The following is a 27,953-nucleotide window of genomic DNA, read 5'->3' on the forward strand; positions in this document are numbered from 1 at the left end:
GTCACATGGTTTGGGGATGTGGCCCACATACTACGCCCACTAAGTTGACCGATCCCAACTTTTGTCTGGTTGACACCTTATTTACGTCTGGCCCACATCCTCGCTTGAATTAATAGCTGTGTAGAGCTGCTATATTGACACGCCTCTGAGTGAAGTGTAGACATTCGGAAGTGACAATCATATTGGTAGGAGCACATAGCAGACCCTAATTGAGGTTTTTGTTCTCCTTCTTGTACTTGTAAATTGAACCTGAAAACGTCTTGCTTTTAACTCTGAAGTCTTGATTTAATCATGTCAAAGCTTAACAGTGATTTTACTTGTATCGCTATATGATGAATTGTTCTAAATATATCTGGATATTAACCCTTTGGATGCGTCAGACGGCTCCTGGCCGTCCAACGCAACAGGTGGCGTGTGCGTTGGACAGCCGGGAGCGCACGCGTGAAATGTTCCCGGGAAAATTTCACGCGCATCCAAAGGGTTAATTGTACTTTTATGTGTTTGTTTCTTTTCTTATTGCACTTTTATTGTCTATTTAATTAGATCGAATAAAGCTTATTCTGATTCCGACCCATGATCCATCTGCAGAGTGCCATGCAAAAACAAGGTGGTCTGCAGGGGGATGCCTGGACTGTGCATGTGTGACGTCATAACTCACCTATGTCTCCTCACACAGGTGCAGTCCATAGAATTTAGCGGAATAGTGTTAATGCTTCAGGCAGTAAGGCATAGCTGCTGAAATGGGAATGTCATGGCACTCATCAATGAATCGCTGTGACCACTTAGAATCCACTCATAGCAGAAGGCGAGGGATCCCAAGCCCTCTTCTCCCACCTTCTCATAGGTATGGCGCTCTACCTGCCCTGTCTGAAGAGTGGGTGTGCATGGGGTGTGGGTGGGAGTGGGGAGTGAGAGGTATGGGAGAGTGAGAATGAGTGCGAGCGGACATGAGAGGGAGTGAGAATGTATGAGAGGGAGTGTGTGCAGGAGTAAGTGTATTAGTGTGTTTGAGAGAATGTGTGTACTAGCATTTGTTTGTGTTTAAGTGTGTGTGATAGTGTGTGTGCTAGTGTGAGAATGTGAGAGGGAATGGGAGTGTGTGTGTGTTATGTTTACAAGTGTGCTCGCATCCAGGATATAATCCTTGTCATAAAGGGGATACCAGGTTGTCACTCATGGAAAAAGTTACGCCCTGGTATATTGGAGGTATTTCTTGGCATATAGGGCACCCATGGCAAAATGATGGTGCTGGCATTTTGCAGCTATATTTTGGCATAGGAGAGTGCACCAAAGGAGTGTGGTTAGTGGTGGGCAACTATATTGGTCTTGACATACTGAGGGTGATTCCTGATATATTGTGGAGGGCACCCATGACAAAATGCTGGGCCTAGCACATCAGAGTTAATGTTTGACCCAGTAGGGCACTTATGGAGTATGGGGGCATCCATAGCAAAATTCTTGCACTGGCATATTTTTAGTAACTCCTAAGGAGTCACCCAAGGCATTTGGGGAGGAGCACTATGACAAACTACTGGCCCTGTCATACTGTAGATTTGACTTGATGCAACAGGGGGGGCACCCTTTGCAAATTTGATACAAATGGGGGCAACTCTGGAGGTCGGTGAGGCTTCCTTGGCACACCATGAATGTACTCGTATATTTCAAGCGTGCCTTCTCTGAGCCAATGGCTTTTTAGCAAATGTATAAGAAGATTATGCTTTAAAGTATGCCCCCTGTTAGCCCTAGAAAAACTCATCCTTGCCTGATTTGGTTGCTCAATAAAATTAGATGCAAATTACTCTCCACAGCTCTCAGCGATAACCGGCTGCCACTGACTATCTATCCCTCCTTCGGAAAATTGTCCAGTCCCTGCAAACTGAAGAACTCTCATGGATGCCCTAGTCATGGCCTGCTTGGACTTTTACAGCACAGCCTACTCTTCTCATCTCTCAGGAAATACTCATTATTAGACTTCAAGGAGTATTGGTTTCTGGCAACCAGAATATCTCTGCAGTAATGGAAAATGGATCATATAAAGCCTGCCCTGAAAGCTATTCACTTGCTTCCGGATGAATTCAGGGTCAAGTTCCATAAAACATTTGTGGCAAAGATCTTAGTTACTCACCTTCAGAACCTCACTCACCACTGCACCCCAGCCTGGAACCTGCAACCGTCCTAGTTCTTTTAAGTGGCTAAAGTACAGTAGAAAATCCTTGGGGCTTCAGGGTCGGAAACTTTGGTACAGCTTTAGCCCTCATCACTGCATGGAAGTTTGTTACCTTCAGGTCAGGAAATTTCTTAAGCTATTTTCCAACCATACCTTGCGTTGGAAGCGACAGAAGAATGTTAGAACATTTGCATTTAATAAGGTCTTAAGAAATGTAGTAAAGGAAAATGTCTGAATTCCTAAAAATGTATATATTGTATTTCGAATGAATTTAATTTTTTTTGTTTTAGAATGCTTTTATGGATGTATATTTTACTCCGAATAAAGCTGTTTTGAATTGAATTGAATTGAATTTAGATCTACACATCACGCATGCGACCGGACTGTAATTCCCTTGCTGATTGAACTGTCATGTATTTTTGTTTGTGTTCCTTTCTGTTTCGGTGCTCCGAACAGGCCTTGGAGAAGTGTAGCATTTTTTAAAACCCTTGCATAAATAAATAAATATTTAGCATAGCATATCATATTACATGCATAATATAATATTCTAAAGTATAACACAATGTATAATTCCATAGCAAACCACACCATATTATACCACATCTTACAGAATTCAACACACCACAGCACAAACGACCACAAGACAATTTGAATAAGTAGGATGTAGTAATGCACTAACTGTCTGTTAGGTGTTGTTTGATTGATGTTGACTGGTCCAATCATGCGTGCGGTGCAGCTGTCATACTATATGAAGGTTTTTTTTGTCCTTCCTCTAGAAGCCATGTTTGTTAGTTGGTGATGACAGCTTTCATACATAAATAAACATTCATTGACCATTTAAAATGTCTGTGATGTCATACATGTGTCCATTGTCACATTACCTCCCACATCCTTGGACTTTGCATGTAACAAAGTACCCTGAAAAGCATGCTGATCTGTTGATTCGTTCTTTTTAGGGTGCAACATCTAATCCAACATTCCCCAATGTATTACCAATTGTTTATCTTACCATCAAAATAGCATCACTCTAATAAGCATCGATAGCTGACTTCTATATACAGCTTGTATTTTCTAAATAGTCTAATCTGGACAAAAATGGACCAAGAAAAGCAAACATAAATCGATAATCTAAAAAATTAAGCTCCATTTTATCGTGTGCTCTTAATAAAATCAGCCTCTCAGGTCTGGAAGGTCAGTTCTATTATGTGTGCTTCTTGCTAATATGGTGAAGTGATGTTGAAGGCTCTTATTTTAACATTTTCCATTTAACTTAAACACATCTTCTCTTGTGAACAGATAGAGTAAATGCTGAAGTTTCTCACCTTCTTTTGAGCAGATCTGCTGGACAATTTGATTTTTGATGTCTTTCAAAGAGTCAAAGTTCTCCACAAAATGAACCCTTTCGTCTTTCCCTGCAATCTCGTGAAGTTGTGTCTTGTTGGCTTCTTTCACTCCAATGGCATACACTGAGACCTTCTCAGCTCTAAGCATCTCGGCAGGCTTCTTCACACTGTCCTGTGACTCCCCATCGGTGAGTACAATCAGGTAGCGGGGAACTTTGCCCCGGCGTGAGTTGGAGCCCGCTTTTATCAGCGGAAGCATGTAATTTAGGGCTTCTCCAGTCTTGGTGCCCCCGCCTAGCTGCCTGATGTTCTGAAGGGCCATTTTCAAATCCTTCTTATGGGAATAAGCATCGATTTTGATTTCCAGATTGATGTAATTGGTTTCCGAATATTGCACAGCGGCCACCCGAACCGTGCTTGGCCCAATACTAAACATGTCCACTACCTCTACCAGGAACGTCTTCATTTCTTGGAAATCCACACCTGTGATGCTGCCGGAGCCATCGATAAGAAAGTAGATATCTGCCTGTTCGGTGTCAATGCAAGCTAGATGGAAAGAGCAAGTGAGAAAATTATATTCGTGCATGACCTGCTTATGGAGAATAACACTCACTCAACAAAGAGTTTAGGAGTCAAACAGAAGAAAATGAAAGAACATTGGAAGAGCACATATGTGGTCGATAATCTACTGAATCAGGTGAAAGATTATTTTGGTATGAAGAGAAACCAAAGTATAATCTACTGATACATGCATTTTCAAAGGCACACGCCAAGGGTCATTGCATATTCCAACACCCTCAATGCGTATACATTGATAGAAGGATCACTCATGTAATTAAAGATTATTTGTCAGTGCCTCTATTTTGTACCAATTAGAGACACTTTTAAAGCACTCAATGCCCACTCATTTACATCTCTTATGTAGTCCAAATATCACTCTTTTAAGCCTTCGTGGTTTAGTCTGGGTGCTAAATGCGTCACCACCAGTGTCAGATTTAAATTGTTGCAGGACAAAACATACAACCTAAAAATGTATGTTACATTTCTAATAATGGCCAGGTGGGTCCAGGTCAACAGATTGAATGTAAAAATACTGCTGTTGCTAATGTTGATTTTGTTACCAAAAATGGCCAGGGTATATCCCAAAAAGTGCCCTTATCCTTCTAACTTTTCTCATATCTTATTTTGCTCCCTATGCTTTTAGCCAATCCCTACCTGCCGTTTTCCTTTTTTAATTTTATTAAAAAAAAATGTCATCATCAGTCAGAGAATAAAAGGATGGGAACAGACATATCTGCACTGTAGTTTAAGCGTGTACATTGAAATGACACTATTTATCAGCCCCAATTTCTCCAAGCTGACAGTCCTACATCACAGTCTACAGGGCTCCTCCATTAGAAGCAGGATTCCATTCAAGCATCTTTAACAACCATCAGTGAGTGTTTCTGAATTGTTTATGTTGCTTTGTTTCAGACTCCCTGGTTCTCCAGTTCTTACATTCACTGTGGTGTTTACAGAATGAGGAGGCCTGGATATGCAACCCAACGGTGGAAAAGGATATACGGAACTCTGGCCCAGTTTACTTTACTAACAATTTGAACCAGGGTTGCCTCACAAAAGTGAGGCAAACCTGGTGCAGAGTGTTGTGGTGAGATTTACTTTCCAAGGGAAATTATGTTCTGCGTAGTGAAGTTGCAAAAATGTAAAGGAAAGTAGCGATATATGGTACTCTGCAATACTTTGCATCAAGAAGCCCTACCATGGGTTGTACATGGGTGTTCCAATGCCACACCCACAGGTTTCGATGATTTGATTTGATTTTGATTTGTATTGAACATTTGTGTAGCGCACGAATGCCCGAGAGCGTCTAGACCCTAATGCCAGGGAGCATCAGAAGGTTGTCGGTGAGGAAAATAGTGAGGCATTTTTAGTTGGGGAAGAGCCAGTATTTTAACGATTTTCCGAAAGATAAAAGCGTGGGACTGTTCTTTATGCCAGCCGGAAGCGAGTTCCATGTCTTAACCATCCCCAAAATGAAACTACTTCCACCCCAACAAGCTTTATTAAATCTGGGGGTCTGTAGAAGTTTACTGAGTGAGGGCCTTAGTTTTCTAGAGGGCGCATACCAAGTTAAATGACTTTTCATATATTGAGGGCCAGCACTGTGCAGTGCCTTATATTCTGAGCATTGAGATTTAAATGTGATCCTTTTTCCGACTGGGAGGCAGTGCAATGTTCTCAAACCGTGGGAGACAGGCTGAGCTCTGAGGATATCCAGCAGCAATCTGTGTGCCGCATTTTGGAGTCGCTTTAACTTTTGTTTTATAAGTACTGTGTTTGAATACTCATGTACAGAGCCTTTCCATAATCCAGTCTGGGCAAAAGCTATTGCTGTCACAACTGTTTTTAAGGTGTCTGTAGGTATGATAGGACGAATTTTTCTAATTATCTTTAAAATGAAAGAAATTGTAGAGGTAAGAGTACTAATCTGATTTTTAAAGATTAGATTATCATCAATGATAAACCCTAGGGGGCATATTACCAACAACTAGCAATAATTATCGCTATGTTGGCTTAGCGGCAATATTTTTATCGCCGAGCTGCGGCGATTTTTATCGCTTAGGAACCTTGCTATTATCAAGGTTTATCTCCTAAGTGATAAAAATCGGCCGAAATGCATGAATATCGCTGAAAAGTCAGCGATATTCATGCATTACCGAGCTAATGCTCTTAGCCATGTTATCCACCTACCATTGGATAACATGGCTAAGAACTGCTCAGGGGCAGGTGTTAGCTTTTGGAGATAATCGCGCTTGGCGCGAATATCTCCAAAAATTGGTAATAGGAGATAGCGATGTTAGCGACTGTTTCCAGTCGCTAACATCTTGGCACGCCCACTTTCCCATGTCATTAGTGATAAATTTCACTGACATGCAAAGCGGGGCCCAAGATGGTCGCTATCTCCTACTAGCTGTCGCTAACTGGTGTTAGCGACAGCTAGGTAATAGGGAGATCATTTTATCTCCGCTTTCTTGGCTTTTCAAGCCAAAAAAGCGGAGATAAACCCCCTTGATAATATGCCCCTAGGTTTTTTACCTTCTTCACTGGGACTGGAATGTCTCCCAGACTAGATGGCCACCATCTAGGAGCCAAAAGGAGGTATACGTACCCAGCATGAGAACCTCTGTTTATCCTCCGTTAAGTTTTTAACAGTTGGAGCTCATCCACTGATTTACCTGGGACATACACCTACTGAATCGATCAGCAGTTTCATCCATATTGCTAGAGACTGGTACTACTAACTGAGTATCATCGCCATAATATACGACTGAGACGCCAAACTCCTTAATAACTTTAGCCAGAGGGATAAGATAAAGATGAAACAAAGTGGGGCTTCGAGACAAGCCCTGTGGGACCCAACATGGAAGTCTGAATTGGTCAGATGTAAAAGCTCCCATCTCTACTGATTGAACTCTATTAGATAAGAATGATTTAACCAGTTTAAGGGCAGTGCCTCTTATCCCTAGATCTGAGAACATGTTGGCCAGTATTTCATGAGTCACAGTATCGAATGCTGCCGATAGATTCAACATAATCAGGGCTGCCTTACTTCCGGCATCCAAAATATATCTTAGCTCTTTGACAGCCATGACTAATGTCTTCTTGATGCTATGCCCCTTCCAGAATCTGTATTGAGACGGATCTAAAAGTTCCTTGGAAGAGATGAACGGCAAAAGTTGTATATGTAACACTTTTTCCAACACCTTTTCCAGGTAGGGTAGTCTAGAGATTGGTCTATAGCTACTGGGGTCAGCTGGATCTAAATTGGGGTTTTTCAAGAGAGGCAGAATCAAGACTATTTTCCAAACATCAGGGAAAATACCTGAGCTGATGATCTCTTTAAATACCGCCCCCAGTGGTTCACTGATAATTTCAGGAACGAGGTGCAATATTTTTTGGGGGCAAGGATCAGATGGAGCCCCAGAGTGATATGTTCTGTGATGGGTGAAGAAAGGGAAACAAACAAATTGGATGGGGAGGATGTTGTGACTACTGGATGATTTCCATTTGGTGTCAGATTACTGTCCCTGAAGGACTTATAAACTGCCTCCACTTCGTCCTTGAAAAACCGTGCTAGGGAATTACACAATTCAGCACTGCTATCGATGTCGGGGGCTCTGGTAGTTCGGCTAGGCTTTTTACTGTCATGAAGAGTTCTTTGCTAGAATTCTTCGCCTGCAGAATTCTTGCCGACAATTACTTGCTTTTCTCTTCCATTATTAATATCTTACAATCCGAAAGTGATTGTGCATATTTTGTTTTTTCTGATGAGTCATCATTTTCTCTCCACTGCATCTCTTTCCTTCTGTAGATATGTTTCTGAGCTCTCAGTTTATCAGTGAACCAAGATTCTGAGGGATTTTTCCACTTAGTGGGAAAAGTCCTTTCAGGAGCTAGGGGACCGACCGCAACCTTGATCCAGGAAGAAAACCTATAAGCTGCAGTGTTTGCATCTGTGATCAGGTCGGACTTTGAACTGGTTAAGGACAGATGTAATGCAAGGGGGTCAATGTTCCTCTGATTGCTGGGAAGTACTCACTGTGAACATTATTGCTTTATAGTCTTAACAGAGAATAGGCAGCACTTGTGAGAACTTCATAAATGGATTTGATGTAAATATACCATCTAAACTTTGTTCTGCAACATGAGTAGAATGCTTGACTATCTGTCTCTGGGAAAACTGGCCATAGAATCGACTAGCAATGCTGTGTCACGTTCCTCTAGTTTTTCTAAATGATAGTTGAAATCCTCCAACACTGAGAAATCAGCTGAATCGATACTGGATTCAATAAAAGGACCAATGTAATTCAAAAAGTATTTCTTGGGCCTAGGGGCTATACAGTAAAAGGCCTTTAAAAGTATACCTTCAGTACAAAACCTATGCTACACAGACCACACCCACTTGTACTATGGGACAAAGGTGCGTGCATTGGAACATAACAGCATTTAGGTGTAGATGTATGAATAAAATAATAGCTTATCATAGGCTTTCATGGCTAGGTCACAATAGACTACCTTAACAGAATGCTTGCCGCATTTTAGAAAGAAGGGCATGTTTATTTTGCTGTGCACGAGCTAAGCTCGTTCATGCGTTTGTTGCCTTTCAAGAAATCATTTTAATCCGGATGCAATCATGGTCTCTGTATGTTGAACTTGTTAAATAACAATTTTGTAGCTTCCTTTGAGTAGAATAAAAAGTATTAACCAACAAGGTCATGTCCATAGTTATTAAGGATTCAGAAAAGGGGGTGGTGATGAACAGAGTGCCTGAATTAAGCAGACCACTCTTACCCAGTCCAAAGATCAGGGCTTGATCCATCACCGTTTTTTAGCTCACTGCACCATCCCAGCTCAGAACTTGGCTATATGCAAATTAGTCTGTTCCTGTCCCAGTGCATGATGGGAACAGGGCAAACCAAACTACCAAGCCAATTCTTATACTGGGAAGGAAACAAGCTTCCAGGGACCGGTTTCTGCCATTTCAGGCGTCGTCGGCCCGGCTTCCTTGAATCCTGATGGTGCAATGAGCAAGGGACTCACATCTGAGTATACCCTTCCACGCTTATGGTGGACAAAATGATTCAGAAAAGGGGGTGGTGATGAACAGAGTGCCTGAATTAAGCAGACCACTCTTACCCAGTCCAAAGATCAGTGCTTGATCCATCACCGTTTTTTAGCTCACTGCACCATCCCAGCTTAGAACTTGGCTATATGCAAATTAGTCTGTTCCTGTCCCAGTGCATGATGGGAACAGGGCAAACCAAACTACCAAGCCAATTCTTATACTGGGAAGGAAACAAGCTTCCGGGGACCGGTTTCTGCCATTTCAGGCGTCGTCGGCCCGGCTTGCTTGAATCCTGATGGTGCAATGAGCAAGGGACTCACATCTGAGTATACCCTTCCACGCTTATGGTGGACAAAATGATTCAGAAAAGGGGGTGGTGATGAACAGAGTGCCTGAATTAAGCAGACCACTCTTACCCAGTCCAAAGATCAGGGCTTGATCCATCACCGTTTTTTAGCTCACTGCACCATCCCAGCTCAGAACTTGGCTATATGCAAATTAGTCTGTTCCTGTCCCAGTGCATGATGGGAACAGGGCAAACCAAACTACCAAGCCAATTCTTATACTGGGAAGGAAACAAGCTTCCGGGGACCGGTTTCTGCCATTTCAGGCGTCGTCGGCCCGGCTTGCTTGAATCCTGATGGTGCAATGAGCAAGGGACTCACATCTGAGTATACCCTTCCACGCTTATGGTGGACAAAATGATTCAGAAAAGGGGGAGGTGATGAACAGAGTGCCTGAATTAAGCAGACCACTCTTACCCAGTCCAAAGATCAGGGCTTGATCCATCACCGTTTTTTAGCTCACTGCACCATCCCAGCTCAGAACTTGGCTATATGCAAATTAGTCTGTTCCTGTCCCAGTGCATGATGGGAACAGGGCAAACCAAACTACCAAGCCAATTCTTATACTGGGAAGGAAACCAGCTTCCGGTGACCGGTTTCCGCCATTTCAGGCGTCGTCGGCCCGGCTTGTTTGAATCCTGATGGTGCAATGAGCAAGGGACTCACATCTGAGTATACCCTTCCATGCTTATGGTGGACAAAATGATTCAGAAAAGGGGGTGGTGATGAACAGAGTGCCTGAATTAAGCAGACCACTCTTACCCAGTCCAAAGATCAGGGCTTGATCCATCACCGTTTTTTAGCTCACTGCACCATCCCAGCTCAGAACTTGGCTATATGCAAATTAGTCTGTTCCTGTCCCAGTGCATGATGGGAACAGGGCAAACCAAACTACCAAGCCAATTCTTATACTGGGAAGGAAACAAGCTTCCGGGGACCGGTTTCTGCCATTTCAGGCGTCGTCGGCCCGGCTTGCTTGAATCCTGATGGTGCAATGAGCAAGGGACTCACATCTGAGTATACCCTTCCACGCTTATGGTGGACAAAATGATTCAGAAAAGGGGGTGGTGATGAACAGAGTGCCTGAATTAAGCAGACCACTCTTACCCAGTCCAAAGATCAGGGCTTGATCCATCACCGTTTTTTAGCTCACTGCACCATCCCAGCTCAGAACTTGGCTATATGCAAATTAGTCTGTTCCTGTCCCAGTGCATGATGGGAACAGGGCAAACCAAACTACCAAGCCAATTCTTATACTGGGAAGGAAACAAGCTTCCGGGGACCGGTTTCTGCCATTTCAGGCGTCGTCGGCCCGGCTTGCTTGAATCCTGAGGGTGCAATGAGCAAGGGACTCACATCTGAGTATACCCTTCCACGCTTATGGTTGACAAAATGATTCAGAAAAGGGGGTGGTGATGAACAGAGTGCCTGAATTAAGCAGACCACTCTTACCCAGTCCAAAGATCAGGGCTTGATCCATCACCGTTTTTTAGCTCACTGCACCATCCCAGCTCAGAACTTGGCTATATGCAAATTAGTCTGTTCCTGTCCCAGTGCATGATGGGAACTGGGCAAACCAAACTACCAAGCCAATTCTTATACTGGGAAGGAAACAAGCTTCCGGGGACCGGTTTCTGCCATTTCAGGCGTCGTCGGCCCGGCTTCCTTGAATCCTGATGGTGCAATGAGCAAGGGACTCACATCTGAGTATACCCTTCCACGCTTATGGTGGACAAAATGATTCAGAAAAGGGGGTGGTGATGAACAGAGTGCCTGAATTAAGCAGACCACTCTTACCCAGTCCAAAGATCAGGGCTTGATCCATCACCGTTTTTTAGCTCACTGCACCATCCCAGCTCAGAACTTGGCTATATGCAAATTAGTCTGTTCCTGTCCCAGTGCATGATGGGAACAGGGCAAACCAAACTACCAAGCCAATTCTTATACTGGGAAGGAAACAAGCTTCCGGGGACCGGTTTCTGCCATTTCAGGCGTCGTCGGCCCGGCTTGCTTGAATCCTGATGGTGCAATGAGCAAGGGACTCACATCTGAGTATACCCTTCCACGCTTATGGTGGACAAAATGATTCAGAAAAGGGGGTGGTGATGAACAGAGTGCCTGAATTAAGCAGACCACTCTTACCCAGTCCAAAGATCAGGGCTTGATCCATCACCGGTTTTTAGCTCACTGCACCATCCCAGCTCAAAACTTGGCTATATGCAAATTAGTCAGTTCCTGTCCCAGTGCATGATGGGAACAGGGCAAACCAAACTACCAAGCCAATTCTTATACTGGGAAGGAAACAAGCTTCCGGGGACCGGTTTCTGCCATTTCAGGCGTCGTCGGCCCGGCTTGCTTGAATCCTGATGGTGCAATGAGCAAGGGACTCACATCTGAGTATACCCTTCCACGCTTATGGTGGACAAAATGATTCAGAAAAGGGGGTGGTGATGAACAGAGTGCCTGAATTAAGCAGACCACTCTTACCCAGTCCAAAGATCAGTGCTTGATCCATCACCGTTTTTTAGCTCACTGCACCATCCCAGCTCAGAACTTGGCTATATGCAAATTAGTCTGTTCCTGTCCCAGTGCATGATGGGAACAGGGCAAACCAAACTACCAAGCCAATTCTTATACTGGGAAGGAAACAAGCTTCCGGGGACCGGTTTCTGCCATTTCAGGCGTCGTCGGCCCGGCTTGCTTGAATCCTGATGGTGCAATGAGCAAGGGACTCACATCTGAGTATACCCTTCCACGCTTATGGTGGACAAAATGATTCAGAAAAGGGGGTGGTGATGAACAGAGTGCCTGAATTAAGCAGACCACTCTTACCCAGTCCAAAGATCAGGGCTTGATCCATCACCGTTTTTTAGCTCACTGCACCATCCCAGCTCAGAACTTGGCTATATGCAAATTAGTCTGTTCCTGTCCCAGTGCATGATGGGAACAGGGCAAACCAAACTACCAAGCCAATTCTTATACTGGGAAGGAAACAAGCTTCCGGGGACCGGTTTCTGCCATTTCAGGCGTCGTCGGCCCGGCTTGCTTGAATCCTGATGGTGCAATGAGCAAGGGACTCACATCTGAGTATACCCTTCCACGCTTATGGTGGACAAAATGATTCAGAAAAGGGGGTGGTGATGAACAGAGTGCCTGAATTAAGCAGACCACTCTTACCCAGTCCAAAGATCAGGGCTTGATCCATCACCGTTTTTTAGCTCACTGCACCATCCCAGCTCAGAACTTGGCTATATGCAAATTAGTCTGTTCCTGTCCCAGTGCATGATGGGAACAGGGCAAACCAAACTACCAAGCCAATTCTTATACTGGGAAGGAAACAAGCTTCCGGGGACCGGTTTCCGCCATTTCAGGCGTCGTCGGCCCGGCTTGCTTGAATCCTGATGGTGAAATGAGCAAGGGACTCACATCTGCGTATACCCTTCCACGCTTATGGTGGACAAAATGATTCAGAAAAGGGGGTGGTGATGAACAGAGTGCCTGAATTAAGCAGACCACTCTTACCCAGTCCAAAGATCAGGGCTTGATCCATCACCGTTTTTTAGCTCACTGCACCATCCCAGCTCAGAACTTGGCTATATGCAAATTAGTCTGTTCCTGTCCCAGTGCATGATGGGAACAGGGCAAACCAAACTACCAAGCCAATTCTTATACTGGGAAGGAAACAAGCTTCCGGGGACCGGTTTCTTCCATTTCAGGCGTCGTCGGCCCGGCTTGCTTGAATCCTGATGGTGCAATGAGCAAGGGACTCACATCTGAGTATACCCTTCCACGCTTATGGTGGACAAAATGATTCAGAAAAGGGGGTGGTGATGAACAGAGTGCCTGAATTAAGCAGACCACTCTTACCCAGTCCAAAGATCAGGGCTTGATCCATCACCGTTTTTTAGCTCACTGCACCATTCCAGCTCAGAACTTGGCTATATGCAAATTAGTCTGTTCCTGTCCCAGTGCATGATGGGAACAGGGCAAACCAAACTACCAAGCCAATTCTTATACTGGGAAGGAAACAAGCTTCCGGGGACCGGTTTCTGCCATTTCAGGCGTCGCCGGCCCGGCTTGCTTGAATCCTGAGGGTGCAATGAGCAAGGGACTCACATCTGAGTATACCCTTCCACGCTTATGGTGGACAAAATGATTCAGAAAAGGGGGTGGTGATGAACAGAGTGCCTGAATTAAGCAGACCACTCTTACCCAGTCCAAAGATCAGGGCTTGATCCATCACCGTTTTTTAGCTCACTGCACCATCCCAGCTCAGAACTTGGCTATATGCAAATTAGTCTGTTCCTGTCCCAGTGCATGATGGGAACTGGGCAAACCAAACTACCAAGCCAATTCTTATACTGGGAAGGAAACAAGCTTCCGGGGACCGGTTTCTGCCATTTCAGGCGTCGTCGGCCCGGCTTGCTTGAATCCTGATGGTGCAATGAGCAAGGGACTCACATCTGAGTATACCCTTCCACGCTTATGGTGGACAAAATGATTCAGAAAAGGGGGTGGTGATGAACAGAGTGCCTGAATTAAGCAGACAACTCTTACCCAGTACAAAGATCAGGGCTTGATCCATCACCGTTTTTTAGCTCACTGCACCATCCCAGCTCAGAACTTGGCTATATGCAAATTAGTCTGTTCCTGTCCCAGTGCATGATGGGAACAGGGCAAACCAAACTACCAATCCAATTCTTATACTGGGAAGGAAACAAGCTTCCGGGGACCGGTTTCTGCCATTTCAGGCGTCGTCGGCCCGGCTTGCTTGAATCCTGATGGTGCAATGAGCAAGGGACTCACATCTGAGTATACCCTTCCACGCTTATGGTGAACAAAATGATACAGAAAAGGGGGTGGTGATGAACAGAGTGCCTGAATTAAGCAGACCACTCTTACCCAGTCCAAAGATCAGGGCTTGATCCATCACCGTTTTTTAGCTCACTGCACCATCCCAGCTCAGAACTTGGCTATATGCAAATTAGTCTGTTCCTGTCCCAGTGCATGATGGGAACAGGGCAAACCAAACTACCAAGCCAATTCTTATACTGGGAAGGAAACAAGCTTCCGGGGACCGGTTTCTGCCATTTCAGGCGTCGTCGGCCTGGCTTGCTTGAATCTTGATGGTGCAATGAGCAAGGGACTCACATCTGAGTATACCCTTATTATTATTTTATTTATTATTTAAAATATTTATAAAGCGCGGCTGTCACCTGGCAGGTATCCTGGCGCTAGTAGCTACTCTTGTGGTCTATTGACGAGGGTGAACTAAGGCTGGCCGATTCTTTTATAGGGGTAGAGGAAAGAGCCATGTTTTTATACGTTTCCTGAAAGAGAGGAGGTTGGGGATATGGCGAATGTCGGCAGGTAGGCTGTTCCATAGCTTGGCTGCAGCTACTCTAAATGATCTACCTCCCATCCTGGCCTTCTTACATCTGGGCACTCTCACAAGGCAGGCAGTTGTGGACCTAAGTGTTCTGGTGGGGGTATACCAAGTGAACAGACGTTGAAGAGGTCTGGGTCCTATTCCATGTAGTGCTTTGAAGACCAAGCAGAGGGCCTTGAAGGCAATACGTTGCCTCAAAGGCAGCCAATGCAACTCGGCCAGTGCGGCCGTGGCCGAGGATCTCCTGGTCCATCCGAGAGCCAATTTGGCTGCTGCCGACTGGACTCGTTGGAGTCTGTCCAGTAGTGTCGCAGGAGATTCGAGCAACAGGGCATTGCAGTAGTCAAGGCGACTAAGGATAGTACACCTGACTACTAGTGCTCTGGCGGAGGATGGGAGTAGAGGCAAAACTTTGCGCAGTGAGCGCATAAGGCCAGAGCAAGTGGCGACTGTTCTTGAGACCTGAGTTTCCATGCTCAGTTGATGGTTTAGCATGACGCCCAGGTTACGAACTGTGGTGACTGGTGGAGGGTTGTTGGAGTTCTCCAGGGGCCAAAACTCATCGGGCAGAGGGCGGGGTATACGACTCGCAGGGCAGTACATCACCTCGGTTTTCGCGGAGTTGAACTGAAGTGAGTTCCGGTGCAACCAGCTTGCCGTGTCTCGTAAACAGTCACGGAAGGCTGGCAGGGATATGGAGTCTTCGCCTTCCCACGAGAGGAGGAGCTGGGTATCGTCCGCGTAGTTTACTGTGGTCATGTTATGTGACTTAATTAACGTGACCAAAGGTTTTAAGTAAACATTAAAAAGAATCGGACTGATAGAGGAACCCTGGGGGACACCATGAGGGACCGGGGAGAAGACCGATTGGAAAGGGGGAAGGGAAACAGCCTGTTTTCTGTCACTGAGGTAAGAGTGAAACCAGATCAGGGCCGTGCCGTCGATCCCTGCCTCTCTCAGCCGCTCGAGCAGGATCCTGTGATTGACAGTATCGAATGCGGCAGATAAGTCAAGTAAAATCAGGGCCACGGCTTGGCCCCTATCTGCGCGCATTCGAAGCTCCTCCATGGCCGTGAGCACCGCGGTTTCAGTGCCATGGGCTGGGCGAAACCCAAATTGGAATTCGTCCAAAAAATGGTGCTGCTCGAGATGGGTTGAGAGGCATTTACTGACCCAGCGTTCGAGCACCTTCACCGGAAATGGCAGGAGTGATATGGGGCGGAAATTAGACAGACAATCTGGGTTTAACGTAGGTTTCTTTAGCAGCGGGGTTATAAGCGCTTGCTTCCAGGAGCGGGGAACAACGCCACAGCTCAGGGATTGGTTACAGATCATCTGGAGAGTGTGAAACAGTTCGCACCCACAAGATTTCCATATTTTCGGCGGCAGAGGGTCAAGGGGGGAACCAGAAGTGATACCTTGTGCAACTATTTCAAATTCTGTTTGAGAGATACGCGGGAAAACCAGTAGTTTATTCGTGGGAGGACATGCCTCCCTCAGAGATTCGGGAATAGTGGGGTTGATTTCAGGAAGGGTGGGGGGGGTGGATGACGGGGATGATGCCAGATTATTAATGATAGTCTCAATTTTGTCAGTAAAAAACTGAGCGAGGCTGTCACAAAGAGACTGAGAAGGAGGGATGGGGTTTTTGACACAGTCGGGGTGTAAGATATTGTCCAGAATCTGAAATATGCTTTTTGGACTGTTGGCCGCATTGGTAATGGTGGAGCAGTAATAGTTCGCTTTACTCTCTGTAATAGCGGACTTGTAGTCACGGAGTGCTTTCTTCCAGAGAATTTTGTTATTGTTGCAGTATCCGTGTCTCCACTTTCTTTCAGCTTGTTTGCAGGCTGACTTGAGGGTTTTCAAGGAGTCGTTATACCAGGGAGCCGGAGCTCTACCTTTCGGTTTACAGAGTTTGAGAGGGGCAGCAGAGTCCGCAAGGGAGGTGATTCTCGAGCTGAAGGCTCTGTAGTTATCTTCCACCGAATTGGTACTGGCGAAACTGTCCTCCACCTCGAAGATTCTGGAGGAGGTGCTGAGTTTTTCTAACGCTTTCCAGTTTCGGTACGAAAATTGCGGGGACGGGAGGGATTTGGCTTTACTTGTTGTGGCATTATTAATGTAAAGTTTAATGAGCGAGTGGTCAGTCCAACTCATAGGCAGGATGTCGCCTACTTGGGTTAGACCAGGGCTCGAGAAGATAAGGTCGAGTCGGTTGCCTGCGGAGTGAGTGGGGTCCTTTATCAGTTGTTGGAGGCCCACACTGTCGCAGGACAGCCGAAGGTTGTCTAGACCTGTGTCTAGGCTGCCATTTGGCCAAAGGTTGAAATCTCCTAGAAGTACTAGTTTACTGTGAGAAGTTGCCATGTTGGAGATAGTCGTAAGAAGGGCTTGCTGTTGCGAAAGGGAGAATGCCCCGGGTGGGCGGTAACAGATGATTACCGTAAAAGTGTCTCCTTGGTGGCAGTTTATAGACAAACCAAAGAGCTCGATGCCGGGTGTCGGGTCTATATCTAAGGTGTTCGTTTGCCACGAGGCTTTGAAGATGACACCGACTCCGCCACCGCGGCCTTTGGGTCTAGGAAGATGGAGAATGTTAAAGTTTAACGGACAAGCGGCTGCGAGGTCAGTCTCACAGTTTGCATGTGTCCAGGTCTCAGTTAAAAAAAGTACATCTAGATGGTGTGACTCAATAAGGAGATTGATTTCGGTGGCATGTTTTGGTAAGGATCTTACATTCAAGAGGCCTCCTACAATTAGGTCCTTGTGTGTGAAGTCAGTTAGTGGGAAGGCAGTCTCTTCGAAGGTAAGCTTACCTTCCAGAGCATAGCCTCGAAGGTCGATCAAGGCAGCCCGTGTGTAGCCGCGAAATGATGGGCTATGCCGGGCAGGGTTTGTGGCGCTAGGCGCGTCCTCGGCGCGGACGAGCGCAGACGAGCTCGCCTTAAGCGCGCCTTCGGCGCGCAAACGGCGTGCCCGCTGCGCTCGTCCGCTGCGCTTCCGATATTGACACATAATTTATAGTCGTGACGGGTAGCGTAGGAGGGGGTGTGGCCAACAAGAGGTGGGCGTGGCTGTCGTCTCCCTTCGGCGGTGGATGGCGCCAAGAAACGAGTGGGTTCTAAGTCCCAGCAGCTAGTGTTCAGCTGAGGGATTGTGCAAATCAGGCAAGTATTTTAAAAGCAATGTAGTACATAGAGCAGGTTTAAAAAAAACGAAAGACAAACACCTCCCGGCTATTTTGCCTCAGGAGTAGCAGCAATGGAGCAGCGCTTGCGTACAGCGCGCTCTATTTATGTCTGCGGAGGGGGCGTGGCCAACAAGAGGTGGGCGTGGCTGTCGTCTCCCTTCGGCGGTGGATGGCGCCAAGAAACGAGTGGGTTCTAAGTCCCAGCAGCTAGTGTTCAGCTGAGGGATTGTGCAAATCAGGCAGGTATTTTAAAAGCAATGTAGTACATAGAGCAGGTTTAAAAAAAACAAAAGACAAACACCTCCCGGCTATTTTGCCTCAGGAGTAGCAGCTTATGGTGGACAAAATGATTCAGAAAAGGGGGTGGTGATGAACAGAGTGCCTGAATTAAGCAGACCACTCTTACCCAGTCCAAAGATCAGGGCTTGATCCATCACCGTTTTTTAGCTCACTGCACCATCCCAGCTCAGAACTTGGCTATATGCAAATTAGTCTGTTCCTGTCCCAGTGCATGATGGGAACAGGGCAAACCAAACTACCAAGCCAATTCTTATACTGGGAAGGAAACAAGCTTCCGGGGACCGGTTTCTTCCATTTCAGGCGTCGTCGGCCCGGCTTGCTTGAATCCTGATGGTGCAATGAGCAAGGGACTCACATCTGAGTATACCCTTCCACGCTTATGGTGGACAAAATGATTCAGAAAAGGGGGTGGTGATGAACAGAGTGCCTGAATTAAGCAGACCACTCTTACCCAGTCCAAAGATCAGGGCTTGATCCATCACCGTTTTTTAGCTCACTGCACCATTCCAGCTCAGAACTTGGCTATATGCAAATTAGTCTGTTCCTGTCCCAGTGCATGATGGGAACAGGGCAAACCAAACTACCAAGCCAATTCTTATACTGGGAAGGAAACAAGCTTCCGGGGACCGGTTTCTGCCATTTCAGGCGTCGTCGGCCCGGCTTGCTTGAATCCTGAGGGTGCAATGAGCAAGGGACTCACATCTGAGTATACCCTTCCACGCTTATGGTGGACAAAATGATTCAGAAAAGGGGGTGGTGATGAACAGAGTGCCTGAATTAAGCAGACCACTCTTACCCAGTCCAAAGATCAGGGCTTGATCCATCACCGTTTTTTAGCTCACTGCACCATCCCAGCTCAGAACTTGGCTATATGCAAATTAGTCTGTTCCTGTCCCAGTGCATGATGGGAACTGGGCAAACCAAACTACCAAGCCAATTCTTATACTGGGAAGGAAACAAGCTTCCGGGGACCGGTTTCTGCCATTTCAGGCGTCGTCGGCCCGGCTTGCTTGAATCCTGATGGTGCAATGAGCAAGGGACTCACATCTGAGTATACCCTTCCACGCTTATGGTGGACAAAATGATTCAGAAAAGGGGGTGGTGATGAACAGAGTGCCTGAATTAAGCAGACCACTCTTACCCAGTCCAAAGATCAGGGCTTGATCCATCACCGTTTTTTAGCTCACTGCACCATCCCAGCTCAGAACTTGGCTATATGCAAATTAGTCTGTTCCTGTCCCAGTGCATGATGGGAACAGGGCAAACCAAACTACCAATCCAATTCTTATACTGGGAAGGAAACAAGCTTCCGGGGACCGGTTTCTGCCATTTCAGGCGTCGTCGGCCCGGCTTGCTTGAATCCTGATGGTGCAATGAGCAAGGGACTCACATCTGAGTATACCCTTCCACGCTTATGGTGAACAAAATGATACAGAAAAGGGGGTGGTGATGAACAGAGTGCCTGAATTAAGCAGACCACTCTTACCCAGTCCAAAGATCAGGGCTTGATCCATCACCGTTTTTTAGCTCACTGCACCATCCCAGCTCAGAACTTGGCTATATGCAAATTAGTCTGTTCCTGTCCCAGTGCATGATGGGAACAGGGCAAACCAAACTACCAAGCCAATTCTTATACTGGGAAGGAAACAAGCTTCCGGGGACCGGTTTCTGCCATTTCAGGCGTCGTCGGCCTGGCTTGCTTGAATCTTGATGGTGCAATGAGCAAGGGACTCACATCTGAGTATACCCTTCCACGCTTATGGTGGACAAAATTATTCAGAAAAGGGGGTGGTGATGAACAGAGTGCCTGAATTAAGCAGACCACTCTTACCCAGTCCAAAGATCAGGGCTTGATCCATCACCGTTTTTTAGCTCACTGCACCATCCCAGCTCAGAACTTGGCTATATGCAAATTAGTCAGTTCCTGTCCCAGTGCATGATGGGAACAGGGCAAACCAAACTACCAAGCCAAATCTTATACTGGGAGGGAAACAAGCTTCCGGGGACCGGTTTCTGCCATTTCAGGCGTCGTCGGCCCGGCTTGCTTGAATCCTGATGGTGCAATGAGCAAGGGACTCACATCTGAGTATACCCTTCCACGCTTATGGTGGACAAAATGATTCAGAAAAGGGGGTGGTGATGAACAGAGTGCCTGAATTAAGCAGACCACTCTTACCCAGTCCAAAGATCAGGGCTTGATCCATCACCGTTTTTTAGCTCACTGCACCATCCCAGCTCAGAACTTGGCTATATGCAAATTAGTCTGTTCCTGTCCCAGTGCATGATGGGAACAGGGCAAACCAAACTACCAAGCCAATTCTTATACTGGGAAGGAAACAAGCTTCCGGGGACCGGTTTCTGCCATTTCAGGCGTCGTCGGCCCGGCTTGCTTGAATCCTGATGGTGCAATGAGCAAGGGACTCACATCTGAGTATACCCTTCCACGCTTATGGTGGACAAAATGATTCAGAAAAGGGGGTGGTGATGAACAGAGTGCCTGAATTAAGCAGACCACTCTTACCCAGTCCAAAGATCAGGGCTTGATCCATCACCGTTTTTTAGCTCACTGCACCATCCCAGCTCAGAACTTGGCTATATGCAAATTAGTCTGTTCCTGTCCCAGTGCATGATGGGAACAGGGCAAACCAAACTACCAAGCCAATTCTTATACTGGGAAGGAAACAAGCTTCCGGTGACCGGTTTCCGCCATTTCAGGCGTCGTCGGCCCGGCTTGCTTGAATCCTGATGGTGCAATGAGCAAGGGACTCACATCTGAGTATACCCTTCCATGCTTATGGTGGACAAAATGATTCAGAAAAGGGGGTGGTGATGAACAGAGTGCCTGAATTAAGCAGACCACTCTTACCCAGTCCAAAGATCAGGGCTTGATCCATCACCGTTTTTTAGCTCACTGCACCATCCCAGCTCAGAACTTGGCTATATGCAAATTAGTCTGTTCCTGTCCCAGTGCATGATGGGAACAGGGCAAACCAAACTACCAAGCCAATTCTTATACTGGGAAGGAAACAAGCTTCCGGGGACCGGTTTCTGCCATTTCAGGCGTCGTCGGCCCGGCTTGCTCGAATCCTGATGGTGCAATGAGCAAGGGACTCACATCTGAGTATACCCTTCCACGCTTATGGTGGACAAAATGATTCAGAAAAGGGAGGGGTGATGAACAGAGTGCCTGAATTAAGCAGACCACTCTTACCCAGTCCAAAGATCAGGGCTTGATCCATCACCGTTTTTTAGCTCACTGCACCATCCCAGCTCAGAACTTGGCTATATGCAAATTAGTCTGTTCCTGTCCCAGTGCATGATGGGAACAGGGCAAACCAAACTACCAAGCCAATTCTTATACTGGGAAGGAAACAAGCTTCCGGGGACCGGTTTCTGCCATTTCAGGCGTCGTCGGCCCGGCTTGCTTGAATCCTGATGGTGCAATGAGCAAGGGACTCACATCTGAGTATACCCTTCCACGCTTATGGTGGACAAAATGATTCAGAAAAGGGGGTGGTGATGAACAGAGTGCCTGAATTAAGCAGACCACTCTTACCCAGTCCAAAGATCAGGGCTTGATCCATCACCGTTTTTTAGCTCACTGCACCATCCCAGCTCAGAACTTGGCTATATGCAAATTAGTCTGTTCCTGTCCCAGTGCATGATGGGAACAGGGCAAACCAAACTACCAATCCAATTCTTATACTGGGAAGGAAACAAGCTTCCGGGGACCGGTTTCTGCCATTTCAGGCGTCGTCGGCCCGGCTTGCTTGAATCCTGATGGTGCAATGAGCAAGGGACTCACATCTGAGTATACCCTTCCACGCTTATGGTGAACAAAATGATACAGAAAAGGGGGTGGTGATGAACAGAGTGCCTGAATTAAGCAGACCACTCTTACCCAGTCCAAAGATCAGGGCTTGATCCATCACCGTTTTTTAGCTCACTGCACCATCCCAGCTCAGAACTTGGCTATATGCAAATTAGTCTGTTCCTGTCCCAGTGCATGATGGGAACAGGGCAAACCAAACTACCAAGCCAATTCTTATACTGGGAAGGAAACAAGCTTCCGGGGACCGGTTTCTGCCATTTCAGGCGTCGTCGGCCTGGCTTGCTTGAATCTTGATGGTGCAATGAGCAAGGGACTCACATCTGAGTATACCCTTCCACGCTTATGGTGGACAAAATTATTCAGAAAAGGGGGTGGTGATGAACAGAGTGCCTGAATTAAGCAGACCACTCTTACCCAGTCCAAAGATCAGGGCTTGATCCATCACCGTTTTTTAGCTCACTGCACCATCCCAGCTCAGAACTTGGCTATATGCAAATTAGTCAGTTCCTGTCCCAGTGCATGATGGGAACAGGGCAAACCAAACTACCAAGCCAAATCTTATACTGGGAGGGAAACAAGCTTCCGGGGACCGGTTTCTGCCATTTCAGGCGTCGTCGGCCCGGCTTGCTTGAATCCTGATGGTGCAATGAGCAAGGGACTCACATCTGAGTATACCCTTCCACGCTTATGGTGGACAAAATGATTCAGAAAAGGGGGTGGTGATGAACAGAGTGCCTGAATTAAGCAGACCACTCTTACCCAGTCCAAAGATCAGGGCTTGATCCATCACCGTTTTTTAGCTCACTGCACCATCCCAGCTCAGAACTTGGCTATATGCAAATTAGTCTGTTCCTGTCCCAGTGCATGATGGGAACAGGGCAAACCAAACTACCAAGCCAATTCTTATACTGGGAAGGAAACAAGCTTCCGGGGACCGGTTTCTGCCATTTCAGGCGTCGTCGGCCCGGCTTGCTTGAATCCTGATGGTGCAATGAGCAAGGGACTCACATCTGAGTATACCCTTCCACGCTTATGGTGGACAAAATGATTCAGAAAAGGGGGTGGTGATGAACAGAGTGCCTGAATTAAGCAGACCACTCTTACCCAGTCCAAAGATCAGGGCTTGATCCATCACCGTTTTTTAGCTCACTGCACCATCCCAGCTCAGAACTTGGCTATATGCAAATTAGTCTGTTCCTGTCCCAGTGCATGATGGGAACAGGGCAAACCAAACTACCAAGCCAATTCTTATACTGGGAAGGAAACAAGCTTCCGGTGACCGGTTTCCGCCATTTCAGGCGTCGTCGGCCCGGCTTGCTTGAATCCTGATGGTGCAATGAGCAAGGGACTCACATCTGAGTATACCCTTCCATGCTTATGGTGGACAAAATGATTCAGAAAAGGGGGTGGTGATGAACAGAGTGCCTGAATTAAGCAGACCACTCTTACCCAGTCCAAAGATCAGGGCTTGATCCATCACCGTTTTTTAGCTCACTGCACCATCCCAGCTCAGAACTTGGCTATATGCAAATTAGTCTGTTCCTGTCCCAGTGCATGATGGGAACAGGGCAAACCAAACTACCAAGCCAATTCTTATACTGGGAAGGAAACAAGCTTCCGGGGACCGGTTTCTGCCATTTCAGGCGTCGTCGGCCCGGCTTGCTCGAATCCTGATGGTGCAATGAGCAAGGGACTCACATCTGAGTATACCCTTCCACGCTTATGGTGGACAAAATGATTCAGAAAAGGGAGGGGTGATGAACAGAGTGCCTGAATTAAGCAGACCACTCTTACCCAGTCCAAAGATCAGGGCTTGATCCATCACCGTTTTTTAGCTCACTGCACCATCCCAGCTCAGAACTTGGCTATATGCAAATTAGTCTGTTCCTGTCCCAGTGCATGATGGGAACAGGGCAAACCAAACTACCAAGCCAATTCTTATACTGGGAAGGAAACAAGCTTCCGGGGACCGGTTTCTGCCATTTCAGGCGTCGTCGGCCCGGCTTGCTTGAATCCTGATGGTGCAATGAGCAAGGGACTCACATCTGAGTATACCCTTCCACGCTTATGGTGGACAAAATGATTCAGAAAAGGGGGTGGTGATGAACAGAGTGCCTGAATTAAGCAGACCACTCTTACCCAGTCCAAAGATCAGGGCTTGATCCATCACCGTTTTTTAGCTCACTGCACCATCCCACCTCAGAACTTGGCTATATTCAAATTAGTCTGTTCCTGTCCCAGTGCATGATGGGAACAGGGCAAACCAAACTACCAAGCCAATTCTTATACTGGGAAGGAAACAAGCTTCCGGGGACCGGTTTCTGCCATTTCAGGCGTCGTCGGCCCGGCTTGCTTGAATCTTGATGGTGCAATGAGCAAGGGACTCACATCTGAGTATACCCTTCCACGCTTATGGTGGACAAAATGATTCAGAAAAGGGGGTGGTGATGAACAGAGTGCCTGAATTAAGCAGACCACTCTTACCCAGTCCAAAGATCAGGGCTTGATCCATCACCGTTTTTTAGCTCACTGCACCATCCCAGCTCAGAACTTGGCTAAATGCAAATTAGTCTGTTCCTGTCCCAGTGCATGATGGGAACAGGGCAAACCAAACTACCAAGCCAATTCTAATACTGGGAAGGAAACAAGCTTCCGGGGACCGGTTTCTGCCATTTCAGGTGTCGCCGGCCCGGCTTGCTTGAATCCTGATGGTGCAATGAGCAAGGGACTCACATCTGAGTATACCCTTCCATGCTTATGGTGGACAAAATGATTCAGAAAAGGGGGTGGTGATGAACAGAGCGCCTGAATTAAGCAGACCACTCTTACCCAGTCCAAAGATCAGGGCTTGATCCATCACCGTTTTTAGCTCACTGCACCATCCCAGCTCAGAACTTGGCTATATGCAAATTAGTCTGTTCCTGTCCCAGTGCATGATGGGAACAGGGCAAACCAAACTACCAAGCCAATTCTTATACTGGGAAGGAAACAAGCTTCCGGGGACCGGTTTCTGCCATTTCAGGCATCGTCGGCCCGGCTTGCTTGAATCCTGATGGTGCAATGAGCAAGGGACTCACATCTGAGTATACCCTTCCACGCTTATGGTGAACAAAATGATACAGAAAAGGGGGTGGTGATGAACAGAGTGCCTGAATTAAGCAGACCACTCTTACCCAGTCCAAAGATCAGGGCTTGATCCATCACCGTTTTTTAGCTCACTGCACCATCCCAGCTCAGAACTTGGCTAAATGCAAATTAGTCTGTTCCTGTCCCAGTGCATGATGGGAACAGGGCAAACCAAACTACCAAGCCAATTCTAATACTGGGAAGGAAACAAGCTTCCGGGGACCGGTTTCTGCCATTTCAGGTGTCGCCGGCCCGGCTTGCTTGAATCCTGATGGTGCAATGAGCAAGGGACTCACATCTGAGTATACCCTTCCATGCTTATGGTGGACAAAATGATTCAGAAAAGGGGGTGGTGATGAACAGAGCGCCTGAATTAAGCAGACCACTCTTACCCAGTCCAAAGATCAGGGCTTGATCCATCACCGTTTTTAGCTCACTGCACCATCCCAGCTCAGAACTTGGCTATATGCAAATTAGTCTGTTCCTGTCCCAGTGCATGATGGGAACAGGGCAAACCAAACTACCAAGCCAATTCTTATACTGGGAAGGAAACAAGCTTCCGGGGACCGGTTTCTGCCATTTCAGGCATCGTCGGCCCGGCTTGCTTGAATCCTGATGGTGCAATGAGCAAGGGACTCACATCTGAGTATACCCTTCCACGCTTATGGTGAACAAAATGATACAGAAAAGGGGGTGGTGATGAACAGAGTGCCTGAATTAAGCAGACCACTCTTACCCAGTCCAAAGATCAGGGCTTGATCCATCACCGTTTTTTAGCTCACTGCACCATCCCAGCTCAGAACTTGGCTATATGCAAATTAGTCTGTTCCTGTCCCAGTGCATGATGGGAACAGGGCAAACCAAACTACCAAGCCAATTCTTATACTGGGAAGGAAACAAGCTTCCGGGGACCGGTTTCTGCCATTTCAGGCGTCGTCGGCCCGGCTTGCTTGAATCCTGATGGTGCAATGAGCAAGGGACTCACATCTGAGTATACCCTTCCACGCTTATGGTGGACAAAATGATTCAGAAAAGGGGGTGGTGATGAACAGAGTGCCTGAATTAAGCAGACCACTCTTACCCAGTCCAAAGATCAGGGCTTGATCCATCACCGTTTTTTAGCTCACTGCACCATCCCACCTCAGAACTTGGCTATATTCAAATTAGTCTGTTCCTGTCCCAGTGCATGATGGGAACAGGGCAAACCAAACTACCAAGCCAATTCTTATACTGGGAAGGAAACAAGCTTCCGGGGACCGGTTTCTGCCATTTCAGGCGTCGTCGGCCCGGCTTGCTTGAATCTTGATGGTGCAATGAGCAAGGGACTCACATCTGAGTATACCCTTCCACGCTTATGGTGGACAAAATGATTCAGAAAAGGGGGTGGTGATGAACAGAGTGCCTGAATTAAGCAGACCACTCTTACCCAGTCCAAAGATCAGGGCTTGATCCATCATCGTTTTTTAGCTCACTGCACCATCCCAGCTCAGAACTTGGCTAAATGCAAATTAGTCTGTTCCTGTCCCAGTGCATGATGGGAACAGGGCAAACCAAACTACCAAGCCAATTCTAATACTGGGAAGGAAACAAGCTTCCGGGGACCGGTTTCTGCCATTTCAGGTGTCGCCGGCCCGGCTTGCTTGAATCCTGATGGTGCAATGAGCAAGGGACTCACATCTGAGTATACCCTTCCATGCTTATGGTGGACAAAATGATTCAGAAAAGGGGGTGGTGATGAACAGAGCGCCTGAATTAAGCAGACCACTCTTACCCAGTCCAAAGATCAGGGCTTGATCCATCACCGTTTTTAGCTCACTGCACCATCCCAGCTCAGAACTTGGCTATATGCAAATTAGTCTGTTCCTGTCCCAGTGCATGATGGGAACAGGGCAAACCAAACTACCAAGCCAATTCTTATACTGGGAAGGAAACAAGCTTCCGGGGACCGGTTTCTGCCATTTCAGGCATCGTCGGCCCGGCTTGCTTGAATCCTGATGGTGCAATGAGCAAGGGACTCACATCTGAGTATACCCTTCCACGCTTATGGTGAACAAAATGATACAGAAAAGGGGGTGGTGATGAACAGAGTGCCTGAATTAAGCAGACCACTCTTACCCAGTCCAAAGATCAGGGCTTGATCCATCACCGTTTTTTAGCTCACTGCACCATCCCAGCTCAGAACTTGGCTAAATGCAAATTAGTCTGTTCCTGTCCCAGTGCATGATGGGAACAGGGCAAACCAAACTACCAAGCCAATTCTAATACTGGGAAGGAAACAAGCTTCCGGGGACCGGTTTCTGCCATTTCAGGTGTCGCCGGCCCGGCTTGCTTGAATCCTGATGGTGCAATGAGCAAGGGACTCACATCTGAGTATACCCTTCCATGCTTATGGTGGACAAAATGATTCAGAAAAGGGGGTGGTGATGAACAGAGCGCCTGAATTAAGCAGACCACTCTTACCCAGTCCAAAGATCAGGGCTTGATCCATCACCGTTTTTAGCTCACTGCACCATCCCAGCTCAGAACTTGGCTATATGCAAATTAGTCTGTTCCTGTCCCAGTGCATGATGGGAACAGGGCAAACCAAACTACCAAGCCAATTCTTATACTGGGAAGGAAACAAGCTTCCGGGG

The 27,953-nt window shown here is 46.9% G+C and overlaps 1 protein-coding gene across 1 annotated transcript in view; it reads right to left on the reverse strand.

The window, feature by feature from the left end:
• Positions 1 to 27,953, reverse strand: part of COL6A6 (collagen type VI alpha 6 chain) — a 633,605-nt gene that overhangs the window by 278,038 nt on the left and 327,614 nt on the right. Inside the window, exon 6 of the mRNA XM_078663886.1 lies at positions 3,490 to 4,056. Within this exon, the coding sequence (XP_078520012.1) occupies positions 3,490 to 4,056 (567 nt within the window). The remainder of the gene's footprint in view (positions 1 to 3,489; positions 4,057 to 27,953) is intronic.

Source organism: Lissotriton helveticus, chromosome 10, assembly GCF_964261635.1.
Source record: "Lissotriton helveticus chromosome 10, aLisHel1.1, whole genome shotgun sequence".
Classification (NCBI taxonomy): Eukaryota; Metazoa; Chordata; class Amphibia; order Caudata; family Salamandridae; genus Lissotriton; species Lissotriton helveticus.